At 38.4% G+C, this 15077-nt stretch overlaps 1 protein-coding gene across 5 annotated transcripts in view; it reads left to right on the forward strand.

Annotated features, from left to right (window-relative positions):
• The window catches only part of PARPBP (PARP1 binding protein), an 83067-nt gene that overhangs the window by 44523 nt on the left and 23467 nt on the right, over positions 1-15077 (forward strand). For 3 of the 5 annotated variants that reach the window (XM_016425815.2, XM_007503326.3, XM_016425817.2), the window contains 2 exons: positions 1392-1562; positions 2751-2926. In XM_016425815.2, the coding sequence (XP_016281301.1) occupies positions 1392-1562; positions 2751-2926 (347 nt within the window). The remainder of the gene's footprint in view (positions 1-1391; positions 1563-2750; positions 2927-15077) is intronic. The other 2 variants (XM_016425816.2, XM_001373410.4) reach the window with 1 other exon arrangement.

Here is a 15077-nt window from a genome sequence, read left to right on the forward strand (position 1 = left end):
ACATATATATCTGAGGTTTGACTGCATAGAAATGATCACTGAACCTATAGTAGCTTTTGACTACTAGATGAGAGAGACAGACAGACAGAGAATAGGAACCAGGACAGAGCCTTAGGGTATCCTCATAATTAGGGGATATACATGAGGGGGACCAAAAAGGAGAAGATAGAGAGGAAGATAATTAGAAAAGAGTAATACAAAAACCCAGAAAGGAGAGATTATCTTGGAAGAGAGGACTGGACAGTCAACAGTTGTCAGATACTATTGAGAGGGCGAGAGGGATGACGACCAAGAACATCAGCAGTAATTAAAAGCATCAAAACAAACATGAAGATATTCATTCAAATATTTATTCATTCAAATATTTATTAAGCGCCTATTACATGGAACATACCATGTAAAGGATTAAAATAAACATGCAATTTGTCCATCTGGCTTTTAGCAGACAGGAAGTATAGGGAGAAGCACAGACCATTGGCATCTGTAGGGAATCTGAAAGCCAAGAATGAAGCCTTGGCGGCTTCAGTTCAGTAGAGAAGGGCCAGTCCTCTGCCTGGGAATCTCATCCTCCCTAGGCCATCCTTCACAAAAGATTCTCCAGGAACATCAGTTAATAGTCACTCATGGATGAGGATTCTGCAGGGATGTTCACTTTGCTTATGTAGGTTAATCTACTTTCATTGTAAAGTATCAGTGGAGAACGTCCTAAAAGATAGGGTATCCCCACCTTCCCACTTTTCAATTCGTGCTTTGGGGTTACCATTAAGAACAACCCTGGCAAGTGGGTGCTATTATTATCTCTATTTTACAGATGAGGAAATGGAGGCAAACAGAAGTTGAATGATTTGCCCAAGGTCACAAAGTTAGTCTCAGACAGGATTTGTACTCAGATTTACTTGACTTCCAGATCTGTTTTGTTTATTGGAAACTAGAATTGGAAAGGAGAGGGTGGGGAAAAGTACTTGTTCAGAGGCATGGCTTGGAAATATTTGGGAAGAAGGATGTGACTGGCCTGGGACCAGACAAAATAAGGTGACAGTTAGGCATTCTTCAAGGCAAAATGAGGAAGAAAGACATACCAGGAATTGAGGGCAGCCTGTCCAAAGGAGATGGGGATAACAATATGAATAGAGATCTGCATTTAGATGAGAAATAATTGAAACTGTGAAAGCGCTTAGGATTTATGAAAAGAGAAAATGTAGAGAGAAAAGAAGTGATTTTGGGATCAGACTGGGTGATTAAGAAAAGGGAATACTTGTAATGGAGAAGAGCAAGTGCTATCAAAAAGCTTCATTGCTGCTACTTCCCAAACAGTTCTTTAGGGCTCCATTTTCTTCAACATCTATGAGGTTGTAACCCTTCAAATAATAATTTGATGTTTTATTGAACAGGTACAGTTAATAGCAAGGAAAATTATCTGTTCATATTTAACCCTGTTGGTGAATTCAAAGAATGACTTAGCCTTGGCTCATATCATTAACATTCCGGACAGAGGACTTGGAAGAGAAGCCTTCACGGATCTCAAACATGCTGCTCGAGCAAAGCAAATGTCTGTCTTCCAGGTATGGAAACCTGAATTTTCAAAGTACTTCAATTATTTTATCATTAGGCCTAAATCTTTCCTGTAATGTTTTAATAAAGAGATTGTTTTATTTTAAAGTACCCTATTGCTTAGATTTCTTGAGATTCAGAAAACATCTACATCACTGATTTAGAGTCTTAACAATTTTCTATACATTTATGTATATGTAGACACACATACGTGCTCTCTCACATATTTCTTTGAGGATTGTCCAAAGGAAATTTCTCAAGACTCTAAAGAGCTTTTAAACTTCCTTTATATAAAAGTTCTTATTTGAGTAACATTCAGTAAAAGTGCCTTCTTGGACCTCAGTTTCTTTATTTCTAAAATGAAAGGGTTCTTTTCCTAAATGACCTCTGAGAATCCTTCCAACTCTAGATCTGTCATTCCATTATCTGCAGCCAAAATATTTTCATTCTGCTTTTTGGCCAAGAGTATATGAACAGAAGATCAGGTTAATGGAATTTTAGAACTAGAGAGGACTTTATTCTGTTTGCACTGCATAGGTGAAGTATTTTGCTTTTGCCTTTAAGGAGCTTGAATCCTGAAGACTAATCTGCTGAAGGCTTGTACCTTGTTTTTTTCCTTCTTACCTCTTTTTTCCAGGAGATAGCAAAAAGCCCAAAAGTATAGAATATTTTCACCTATGTTGGCCTCAGCAGACCTCTGGTCCTTTTTGACAACGAGATGGAATCTTCCAGTGTCTTGCTCACAAGATTACTTTGCTGAAAGGCAAAGATCCTGGCCTAAGCAACCAAACCCAGTGAGATATCTGGCTCTCTCAAACTCTTAGCAAGAGATCCCTCACTCAGAGAAGGGCTATTGGGAAAACTTGGAGCAAGCCATGAAAATGTGGCATTTATGTACTGGTAAACCTCCTAATTTAGCGCAACCCTCCCTTCTGGGAAAGATCCCAGCCCTTGCTTCTGATCTTTGACTGGGCCTGACTTGGCATTCTCTTGACTCTATTAACTTCATCCTGGCTCTTTGAACATGTCTTTATCAGATCATCTTTCTGCCATTTAGTGTTGGTTCTCATCTCTAGCCTGCTTTAACCTGGTATTGCTGATAAAAATATTTCCACCAAGATATTTATACCGTATCTTAATGTCTAACTTTTTATTATAACTGCAACTTTTCTAATTACTTAATTACCAAATATTGTTAGGTAATATCTTTTAACTTCCAGGTTGCCACCTCATTCATTAGGATGATTGAACTTGGAGGGAAAGGATATGCACCATCACCATCTGATCCTCTCAGGACACATGGAAAGGGATTGAACAATTTGATTATTTTCATGGACAAATTGGAAGAAATTCTAGGAGAAATACAAAATCCAAGGTAATGGCTCATTTGATATTCAAAATAGTTTTAATTTTAATTCATTAACTTTATATACATATATGTATGAAGTATTAAAATTACAAAATTAAGCTGAACTAGATAATAAATAAGCAGATGTTCAGTTGTTTCAGCTACGTTTAACACTTCATGACCCCATTTGGAGTTTTCTTGGCAGAGTTACCAGAGTGGTTTACCATTTGCTTTTCCAGCTCATTTGACAGATGAAGAAACTGCCAAATAGGGTATAGTGACTTGCCCAGGGTCACCCAACTGGAAAGTGTCTGAAATGAGATTTGAACTCAGGAAGATGAGTCTTCCTGATTCCAAGCTCAGTGCTTTCTCTACTGTGCCACCTACCTGCCTCCAAATATGCAGATATTAGGTTTTTATATAATCAACAAAACTATAATTATGATTTTTGAGTTTTCAAGAGTTTTCGTCTAACTTTGATATTAAGATTTTTGCCAAAGACAAAAATAATATTTTAATTAACTCTTTCAAAAAATCACATTTACCACAAGTCTTTAAGAATTTATAGAATGATGGAATTGTAGGTGTTTAAGGAAACTCACACAAGGTAAGGTAAAGGACCTTGGTAAAGCCCAGGACTTTGGTGTCATTATAGACTTGAGTTCAAGTTCTGTCTCCTCCATTGGCTTTCTGGGTAAACTAGGGTGATTCACTTCTACAAACATTAAGATTATATTTCATGTTTGGTTCTGTGCTAGAGTCTGCAGAAATAGGGAACAAAATCAAACAGCTTATGACAATTTGAGGAAGGCAATAAGTATGTTGGGGGGGGGGGGGTAGTCAGATTGTTCTTTCTAATGGGACCTGTGGTTTCATCAATGTCTGGAGCTCCCAGTGAGGGGCTTCCTCTCCTAGCTGAGGCCAGCTCGTTCTCTGCTATGTCTGATGTATTTGCTTATAACTTTTCTGACATGTCTAATCATAGAGAGATGCCAGGGCACTGGCTTACCTGGTAGGGTCAGACCTGAACTCAGGGTTTCCTGATTTTTGAGCCAGCTCTCTACCCCCCCCCCCCCAGACCACTGAGGTTGGGAAAAAGGAGGGAAAGGTAGAGAAAGGAAGAGAAGGAAGGTAGCCAGGAGGCCCCCCTGGAAGGGAAATTAGGTAGGTTTATTTAGGGTTAGGAAAGCAAAGTTTGAGAAAGTCCAGGAAAGTTTGTTCTCCAGAAGCTAGGCAGGGACCAAAACTCTACCTATGTTAGGGGAAAAAGGCACCAAAACCTGTGTTTCTCCCCTCTTTTATTCTCCCTCTGATACCTCCCACAAAGGAAGTGGGAGGCATCAGAGTAAGTAGCAATAGAGAGTCCTGAGATAGGGAGTCTCCCAGGGCTTAGGTCCACTTCAAAATGCACATTTCCCCCTGGGATCTATTGGGAGACTGGTCTCCCCAGTGAATCCGGAAAAACACAAATAAACTTACAATTATAATCAATATAAAGGGTACTACATACATCAATGCAAGGGGAAAATGTCGACAATTTTGGGATAAAAGAAACAACAAAAGAAAACCAAATACTTGATGCTTTAAAAAAAAAAAAACAGGGAGCATTCCTCTTTTGCACAACAAAGCATATATAAAACAAATGCATTTAAACAAAACAAATGAATTTAACATCCCCCCTCCCCACCCACCAAAGTTCAATTCTGCACATCCAGTTTGCTCAGGATCTCCTGGAGCAGCTTGTAGTCTCCATGGGCATCTCCATGGCATCTTCTATAAGGAGTTCAATCTCTGGATTCTGGGAGGCAGTACATTTCTTACCCTTAAAATAACAAAATTTTCATATAAAATAAAAGCATGTTCCCCCTGAGGAGAATAGAAAGAAATATTGAAATCACACAGGGATACATAGCTGAGGCATGAGGCATATGAATCATTGCCAATTAAAAACATCAGAAAAAAATATAACAAAAAGCCAAATAACTACTGGATGAAAATTCAAAATATCCAATTCCAACTCTTATATGTAAAAATCCTAAGTAAGGAAAAACAAAATCATAATAGGTCCTTGAATAAAGGCCCAATTGAAGCAATTTATATCCTATAAATCTGTAACAGCAATCATTCATTTACTCACTCTGCAGCCGGAACCACAGTCAACCATCACAGCATAAAAGATGGAAAAGGGACTAGATTTTTATTCCTTGGTCTGATCTTTCGTCATTTCTCAGGGATAGGGGTGCCAGAACAGTCAATTGTTAGGTACTTGAAAGTATTTCACAAGGAGTATGGTACAAGGAGTCCTGAATCTTAACATATGTTAAGCTCTGCAACCTTGAGTCTCACACTAGGTTCAAGTCTTTTCATGTTGAGGTAGAAGTTCATCAGTCCCACCTGGATTGGTTTCTTTTTGACCTATGTACTCTTTTGGCACTATTCAGGTTAAGTCCGTTCTTCTGTGGCACTGTGTAGATGAAGTCTGTGCTCCTTTTTGATCCCATTTCCTTGAATCAGACATAGTCACTAGGCAAAGTCCCATAATATTTAAAAAGCCAATGTCAGTTTCCCACAGTCTAAGGCTTTTGGGCAGGCAGTTACATTTAGAGCTAATGGACATACTGAAGGACACACTAAACCTACACTAGTGGAAAATCAAAGTCTTCAAATATTGATGACATGTGCTTAGGAAAACTCTAAAAATCAAAAATATATCTCTTGTAATCAGTGACAATCAAATATATATATATATGTATATATATAAAACAATCAGTGTCACTTAAGGAGAGGTAGGCTATAAGGGTTCTTAACCCAAGAATTTAGATCCGTTTCTTCTTAACTTAGCCATGATCCACAGTGTGAGTGCAAAGGGGGTAGATATGGGGTAGATAAAGCAATAGAGGTATAGAAGCAATAATACATTCAAGAAAATACAAAAAAAAATCCACAAAAGGCACACAATGTTTCAAAAGGCACATATAGGTCACTTATATAGGTTTTCTTCTAGGTAATATATGTATTGACCTATAATGGCAATATGTTCAAATATAAGGATCAATCAAATATAGTGCAACAAAATAGTACACATCCAGCAGGAAGGAAGTCTTATCACAATCAATGGTCAAATACAATCAATACAGTCAGTTATTCATTATCAAGAGAAGTTACTTGTTTTACATGGCTACAATGAATCCATGAGTCCTTCTCCCCAATTTTAATGGCTGTTCGTGTAGTCAATAGGACCTAGAATGGTCCGTCATAAGCAGGTTCAGTTGACTCAGTACGTTTGAAATTCTTTATGTACACACAATCACCTGGGTTTAAATCATGAAGCGAAAAGTCTATGGGGTCTGCCTGAACAGCAGCTCCAGAGTCATGGAGTTCTCACAATTTAATTTGTAATTGTCTAATATATGTGGAAATGGTTGTATCCCCTCCTAAAAATGACAAATAGGCAGTGATAAATGATTGTGCCTGAATAGGTGGATGTCTGAATAGCATCTCAAATCATGAGATGTGTAAATCACCTCTGGGGAGGTTTCTGAGATAAAATAGGACCAGAGGGAGAATTTCAGGCCATTTTAAATGGGTCTCTGTGCACAATTTGCCAATCATAATTTTAAGTTCTTTATTCATTCTTTCAACTTGGCTGGAGCTCTGGGGATGATATGGTGTATGAAATTTAGGAGTTATCCACAAACATGAATAAATTTGCAATAAGATTGAATCAGTAAAATGAGTTCCTCTAGCTGAATCAATACATGTTGGCAGGCCAAAATGAGGAATAATTTCTTTCAAAAGGACTTTGGCAACAAAAGCCGCTGTGATCTGATCAGTAGGAAATGCTTCAGGCCACCTGGTCAGCTGATCAACTATGACCAGACAAAATTTATACTGTCCAGCTTTTGGCATAGAGATAAAATCAATTTGTAAATGCTCAAATGGTGTGTATGCAAGAGGATGTCCACCAAAGACTTCCATGAAAAGCATGCTGATTGAAGGCTTGGCAGGTAGGACAAGCTGTACATACTTTGGAGGCAATTGTAGTTACTCCAGGTGCTAGCCATACTCTTTTAACAGAGTCTACAATGCCTTGGGTGCCGAAATGACCATGCTTATGGATGGAGTGACAAATTGGGTTATAGAAAGTTCTAGGGAGCAGGGTATTGGGAGCCATAAAACCCCCACTGGCTAACAAAGTCACAGTTTGGGAAATGGGGGCTGCAAAGCAGCTCCCAGAAAATGATTCCCCTCTGTGACTTCTCTCTCTTTAACTTTCTTCACTAATGGATGATTATTGTTCTCTCTCCAATTCAAAAGAAATTATATAAGAGCAAAGGCTTATAGAATAATCATATATCCCACCTTAATCCCCCCAGATTATTACTCTAAAGGATTACATTCACAGAATTCAAACCATAAGATCACTACCCATTACCCCCCTCCTTTCCCTCTCCACAGAGTTACATTCACTCCCATTACAAGCCAGGCAATCCAAGAACATCAATCATCTTCAAGACACACTCCACTGCAGACCAGGCAACATTGCTAGGTGCTTTAAAATAACACAAGAAAAATAGAACTTGTAAGTTGAGGAAAACTCCAAATCTGGTCTGTCTCAAATTACCTTCTAACCCTGTACTCAAATACAAAATGTTTTGTTATCCATCTCCTAAATAATTGTGATTTGATTTTGGAAGCTGACCAAAAGTAAAAATGATTCTCCTTAGGTCAGGGAGAACTAACCTCCAGATCGCCCTATTTATGTCATTCATCTATAGCAATGATGTTTCCTTGACTATCTCCTTAGACTTCATGTCTGTTGTTAAACAGTTCTATGGAAACACATATGTAGAAAATTGATTGTGTGCCAGAAAAGCATGTACTCACTGAACCTGTAAAATAATCTAACCTTGTGCCATTGCAGAACACTATGTGATACCTACACATGTGAGACTGAGCACGTGCTTCTCACTCCACTATTCAACTGAAATCATCACACCTGGATAGAGTAGACCACAGACCCTCAGAGAGACCTCTGGATGGTTCTCTAAAGCAGGGATTTGCCATCTAATGATACCCATACTCCATTAATCTGTTTGGCTTTAAATTTTTACTTCCATTGTCCTACTTCCTTGTCATTATAGGAAAGGGATAGATGCAAATCATCAGTAATTGTTAGTGCCATAATTAATTTAGGTCCTTCCAAAGCCACTAGTTTCATTGCAGTATCTGCTTGGTTATTTCTCCTGAAGACAGAGTCAGTGCCATGTTTGTGGACAGAACAGTGAACAACAGCTTATGGCTTCGGGGAGCTGGAGGACAGAAAGAAGTTCAGTAATAAGGTCTGTGTTGGCAGTACATTTTCCAGCTGATGTTAAGAATCCACTCTGAAGCCATTGCATGCCGACGGTGTGACATATGCTGAATGCAGAATGGGAGTCTATGTAAATCATGGCCCTCTTATCTTTTGCAATGATACAGACATGTTTCAAATCTGTGAGTTGTGCACTTTGTGTGCTTACATTTGAGGATAAGGAAGCTGACCACAGAGTGGCAAATTCGGTAACTACTGCTGCTCCTGTATAGCGCATGCCATCCCTCATAAATAAAGAACCACCTGTAAATAATATTAAATCCGAATTATCTAAAGGAGTGTCCAGTAAATCATTACGAGGTTTATCAGCAATGGACACTAAAGATGTACAGTTGTGTAAAGGTCTGGAAGTTGGCAACTTTGGGGAGCAAGGTTGCAGGCTTAAGAACTCCACAGCTTTTTAACATGATATGTTCATTATTCAATAGGGTTATCTCATATCTTGTAATCCTTTGATTGGTAAATACCTGTGTCCTATGTCTTAATAACAATGCCTCAGCCTAGTGAGGGCACATTATGGTCAGAGGGCATCCTAATACTAAATCGGCAGATTTGGTTACCAATAAAGTTGTGACAGCTACTCCTCTAAGGCATGGTGGTGCTCCTGAAGCTACTGGGTCTAGCTGGGCCAAATAATAGGCTACCAGGCATTGAGCAGGTTCCAAAGGTTGAGTTAGAATACCTGAAGCTACTCTTCTCTGTTCATGGACATATAAAGTAAATAGTTTATCATAATTTGGGATGCCTAGAGTAGGGGCAGACAGGATAGCCTGTTTTAAATTTGAAAGAGCTATCAGGTGTTCTGTTTCCAATTTAAGTGGTTCAGGGACTGAATTTTTTTGTGAGTGATACAAGGAGCTTAGTGATTTCCCCATAGCAAGGGATCCACTGCCGACAAAATCCCATTGCTCAAAGAATTGCTCTCAGTTGTTTTTTTAGTGGTAGGGAGCACATATAATCCAATAGTGTTTCTTATAGGGTATAGTTCCCAGAGGGACTTAGTCACCACCTGGTCACCTTTAAATTGTTGTAGACTAGTTCTGTTTCACCTCAGATATGAAGCCTTGGCTTTCTTGCACTTCGGCAGTTTAGAAAACTTGAGCTAAAAAAATAAACTTCAAAAATACAAGATTGGGAAGCGTGGCTACTCAAGAACTCTTGTGGAAAAGATTTCGAGGGCTTAGTGAACTACCAACTCAATATAAGAGAACATGGTAACTTGGCTAGAAAAGCCAAAGAGATCTCAGGCTTACCAAAGAGATTTCTGATATCCAGAAGGAGGATCAGTACTTGGTTCTGGCCAGATCACATCTGGAGCTCTGGTGCCCCATTTTAGGAAGAAAAAGAATAAAATGGATTAAATCCAGGGGAGGACAACAACAGTGATGAGCAGACTTGAGATCATAGTATTTGAGCATGGATTAAAAGTTTAGAATATTTAACCTGAATATATAGTATACAAAATATTTAAATATTTGTAGGGGCCATTATTACCACATTTAAATATTGGAAAGGTTGTCCTGTGGAAACAGTCCAAAATTATTCTTAGCCTCAAAGGGCAGATCTGGGAGTAATTGGTGAAAGATACAGAAAGGCAGATTTCACTTCAGTGTAGGGGTAAAAACACCTTACTGGGTGTCTCAAAGAGGAGTGGGCCATTTTGTAGTTAATGCCTTCACTATCACTAGAGGTCTCCAGGTAAAGGATGAATATGCACCTGTCAAGGATGAAGGAGAAAGGATCCTTCTTTCATGGTGGTTTAGAGTGTGTGTTCTCTGAGGCCCATCCAATGGCAACCCTATAGGATCCTGTGAAAAATTCTTTCAGGGCTATTGCTGCAGGAGCATCCATTTGCCAATAGATACCAATACTCTTGGAAGTTTTCTGGGATTGTCAAAAGAAAAATGAGTTCATAATTAGGAAAATATCTAACTTTGACTACCTTTTTGAATTTGGACAAGTCATTCTCTTCTCCCTTGGTATATACCTTTCAATCTCTTCCCTCAATCTGCATTTGGAAAGCCTTCATAGTGAAGGTTTGGACCCTAATACATTCATACCTAAAAAGATGTTTGAATGTCATCCTACATATAAGATGACTACTTGCGTCTAAGTTTTTTAAAAAAATGCCTATGTAATATTTACAACTGTTTATTTCATTTGACAGCTTGGGAAAAGCATGTTTTTTTCCCCTCATAATTATTTAAGTATCTAAATGCTTCTATATATGAGAATTTGATTTCAGCATTTTGAGGGGAAAATAAGAAAAAATGTATTTTGGTGTCTGACTTTCATGGAGCCTCATAGATCATATACATATATGGTTATTCTCCTCCGAATTAACTGTAAACACATATTATCAGTGCTGGGCATGTGGTTTTGCTACAAAACATCAGATGAATAAATATTTATTTATATAGATCATGAAGTATGCCCATGCCGCTAAAATTTTAAAAAATGTTTATCTATCCAGAAATAAATGTTTTTATTTCTTCTCTTTTGTGATTCAGAAGTTCATGGAGATAGGTTTCAACTTTCTTTTTGTTTTTCACTATTGTGAGTCAACTGTATGAAAAGACAGTCACATAGCTAATGTGGTCTTAGATTATATTCAGAGAGTCAATGCCTTTAGGCCTCAGGAGGGTCTGCTAGTTCTACTCTTCTCTGCCCTGGTCAGACCACACCTAGAATACTGGATTCAGTTAGCCTGCTGCCATTAGGTAGGCTGGAGAGTTTCCATGGAAGATGACAAAAATGGGGAAGGGCCTTGAGTGCACATCATATGAGGACTGGTTTTAAAAGAAAGAGGAATGTTCAGCTGCAAGAAGAGGAGACAGTGGGAATATGAGAGTGGTCTTCAAGAACTTAAAGGGCTGTCATAGGAAAGAATGATTAGATTTGTACTACCTAGCTTCAGAGTGCTGAATCAGGTAAGAACAAAGGGGAAAGTTTAGACTTGACAACAGGAAAAACATTCTAATAAAGCTTTACCACAGGAGTTTTTCAAGTTTGTGTGGCTTCCTCCTCATTGGAGCTCTTTGAGGAGAGGCTGGTTGACTACCTACTGGGTATGTGGTGTGGAAATTCTGTCATTAGATGTTAGACTAGATGACCACCCAAGAACCTCTCAATTGTAAAATTCTGTCTCTTGGACTTTTGTAACAACAAAACATCAAAAAAAATTTTGTAACTTTTTTCCCCCTACCAAGTCTTTTGGAGTAATCAGAATAATATGCTACTGGTTTTAATGTCTCTCTAGGCTCAGGCCCTTGAGGCTGACTTAGGAGGATAGAAACAAGACCACCAAAAATCAGCAAGGGAAAGCTCATAAACCAAGAAGAGGACAGGTCTTTTCTCTGTAATTTAAGGAGAAACTCTTGTCTTTGTTTCATTTCTGTTATTCCAGATCATGTTCTTAGCCATTATTATAAGGGATAAAAGACCTGGATGGCATCACATAAGCACCTGTTCATCTTTTAAAAAAATTTTTTTAAACCCTTACCTTCCAACTTGGAATCAATACTGTATATTGGTTCCAAAGGAGAGAAGTGGTAAGGGCTAGGCAATGGGGGCTAAGTGACGTTCCCAGGGTCACACAGTTAGGAAGTGTTTGAGGTCAGATTTGAACCCAGAATCTCTCGTCTCTGAGTCTGGCTGTCAATCCACTGAGCCACCCAGCTGCCCCAACACCTGTTCTTAATTGCTTTATTCAATAGAAAATGTACCCCCTAACATTTTCTTTCTTTTGCCTTTTTGGGGTGGGGAATATGGGGAGAAGAAAAACACTGGAAAACCCCTCAAAAGAAGTGGGAATGAGGAAAGAAGCAGCAAAACATTCTTCCTGAATTTTTATGTTTTTATTTCTCCTTGGGCCTTGACATCTGCAATTGGGCTGCACCTTTACATTTTTCCAGTAGGTGCCACCATCTGATATATGCTGTATTTTCACCAGAAAATTCTTTAAGTTAGATGCTTCATATTATCTAAAATAAATGAATTCCTGATTATCTACAAGGTTTCAAATTCTGTTTCAGGTTTACTTTAAAGCAAGTGACAGTCATACTATTTATCTAATTCAAGAGTCTGTATATATGTGTATGTGTATACACATATTTGTATATACATATGTATATGCACATGTGTGTACTTATATGTCACAATTCATTTGAATGATTTCAAGTATTATTCCAAAGTTTTTTCCTAAGTATGAGTTTAAGATTCATCATTTACATTTTATTTTCAAAAATATAAACTTATTGAATTGACTTCTCTTATGTATGGGGTATACTTTTAAAGTATAACCTTTCACTAAAAGGAAAAAGAATTCTTTCTTTCTGTATATATGTGTAGTCTGTATATGTGTGTGTATGTATATATCTTTATATATATATATATATATGTAGGTATATATGTATACTCTATCGACCATATATGTATATATCTATGGATCTGTATAGACAGATATCTGTCTATCATATATCTGTCTTTCTATCCATTCATCCATCTGTCTATCCATCCATCCATCTATCTACCTACCTACCCTATTCACTGCAGCTATCTGGCACAGTGGATAGAGTACCAGGCCTAGAATCAAGAACGGTCATCTTCCTGATTTAAAATCTGGCTTCAGATACTTACTAGGTGTGTGACCTTAAGCAAGTCACTTAACCTTGTTTGCTTCAGTTTCCTCATCTGTAAAATGAGCTGGAGAAGGAAATGACAAGTCACATTAGTATCTTTGCAAAGAAAACTCCAAAATGGGATCATGAAGGGTCAGAGATGACCCAAAGAAATGATTGAACAACAAAAATATGTATAATATAGCATATAATCTAAATATTAAAAGTTGGTTTTGGAATGAGAGTAAGTAATAACCAATGGATAGCCCCATTGGTGTAGGCATAGAAAGATCCCCAGCATGTATAGTTCAAATGGGTCATAAAGGAGAGTCAGACCAGAATGAGGAAGGCTTGACTTGTGCCATTAGAAAATGTATGCCCTCCAGCAACATCACAGGGCTGTAGCCTAGGAGATTGAAGCAAACATCAGGACCTGCATTCAGTATGTGATCACAGGCAAGTCCTTTTCCTCCCTGGGCCTCAGTGCCTCATCTGTTAAAGGAGAGGGTTGGACTCCATTGCTTCTGAGATCTGTTCCAACTCTAAACCTCTGATCCACCCTAGTGTCGAGGTATACATTGAAAAATAATACTGATTCTGGGGACTCAGATTTTATTGAAACCAGATTTTGGGAGGGGACACAGAGGGGATTGTGGCTTCTATTTGCACCAATACACATTTCCTTATTGAGTAAAATAAACGGTTGTCTAATCCTTGAAGAGGTCAGGGAAAAATTCAGCACTTTATCTCTTCAGAATGAGGGAAGTTAGTCTTTATACCAGTGTTTTCATTTTTTTCCCCTAACTCCTCAATTGAGCAGCTCCTTATTCTGGTCTGTAGCATGTGTACTATTACATAATCTCAGGAGCTGGACTGTGATTTCAGTCTTTCTTCAGGCTGGCTCCAGAGCTCTAAGATGGAGCTGGAAGTAAGCCACTAGGAGTGGATGAAACCCCATGTGGCAGAGAGGAAGAAGCCCTGTTCAAGGAGTCACGGGTCTTAGATCTTGTCCCACATCTGGTCATACACTGACGTGTGCCTGGACCTCAGTTTCCTCATGTATAAAATAAGTGGCAGATAGGTGGCTTAGTGGTTAGAGTACTGGGTCAGGAGGCAGGAAAATTTGAATTCACATTTGGCCCTAGACACTTATCAACTTGTGGGACCTTGGGCCAGTCACTTAACCTTCAGTTTCCTTATCTATAAAATGGGGATAATAAATAGCACCTACCTCCCAGTGTTATTGTGACGATCAAATAAAGTGTTTAGTACAGTGCCTGACTCAGTAATTACTTGTTTCCTTCCCTCCCCCAAATGGGCTTTAGGGACTTTACAAGTCATAAAACAGTATATTTCTATCCATTCCCCTTTTGTCATCTATCCAGGCTGGCCAGGATGAAATTGCCAAAATGCCCTTCCTCCCTCCCAAAGTCTAAAGTTGGGCCAGGGTATCATCACTGTCAAGCTCTTCCTGCATAACTCTAATCTGTAGGGCCCAGGTTTGAAATGGAAATTTTCTGAAATGTTTTAGAGGGGATTCATGAATTGAATGGGGAGGGATTTAGACCAGATGACCTGTCAGGTCCCTTTCAACTCTCACTTTGTGATATCCAAATGGATATTTGCCTGAATACATACTGCCAGAGCCAACAGAGATGGATCCCAGCTCTTGTTCTTATGGCTCTTTGCCAGAGGTCATCATGGGGTCAAGAGCCACTGTCTTACAGTTTGTCCCCAGTACAGTGGAGTCAAAGAGTTGCATTAGTCATAAAATTCAGCTTGTTTCCTGTGGAGGAAATGAGAAAAAGGGAAAAGTCCCTAAAGCTGACTCTGCCATAAAGTAATTAATTTTTCCTGTTCTTAGAATAGGCATTGAGTCTGCTTCATATTTTATCAAGCTTTTGAATATACCTTTTTTTTTAATCTTTTTTTTAAACAATCTTTTTCCAGTAAGGGTTTGTTCCCAGAAAGAGTGAATACTGTATGTATAACCCACTGGATATTATGTTCTATTAAGTCTTCATTTCAGTTGTATCTCAGTTCCTGAATATCATTAAATAAATAAATCAGAACATAAGGACCTCACATAAAGGAATCTAGAAAGAAACCAGTGAAAGAAACTAGTATTATCTAAAGAGAGACATTATTAGTCATTAATTATGATGTGAGGTTTTTTCCTTGATAC

The sequence above is a fragment of the Monodelphis domestica genome, chromosome 5 (assembly GCF_027887165.1).
Source record: "Monodelphis domestica isolate mMonDom1 chromosome 5, mMonDom1.pri, whole genome shotgun sequence".
In the NCBI taxonomy this organism is placed as follows: Eukaryota; Metazoa; Chordata; class Mammalia; order Didelphimorphia; family Didelphidae; genus Monodelphis; species Monodelphis domestica.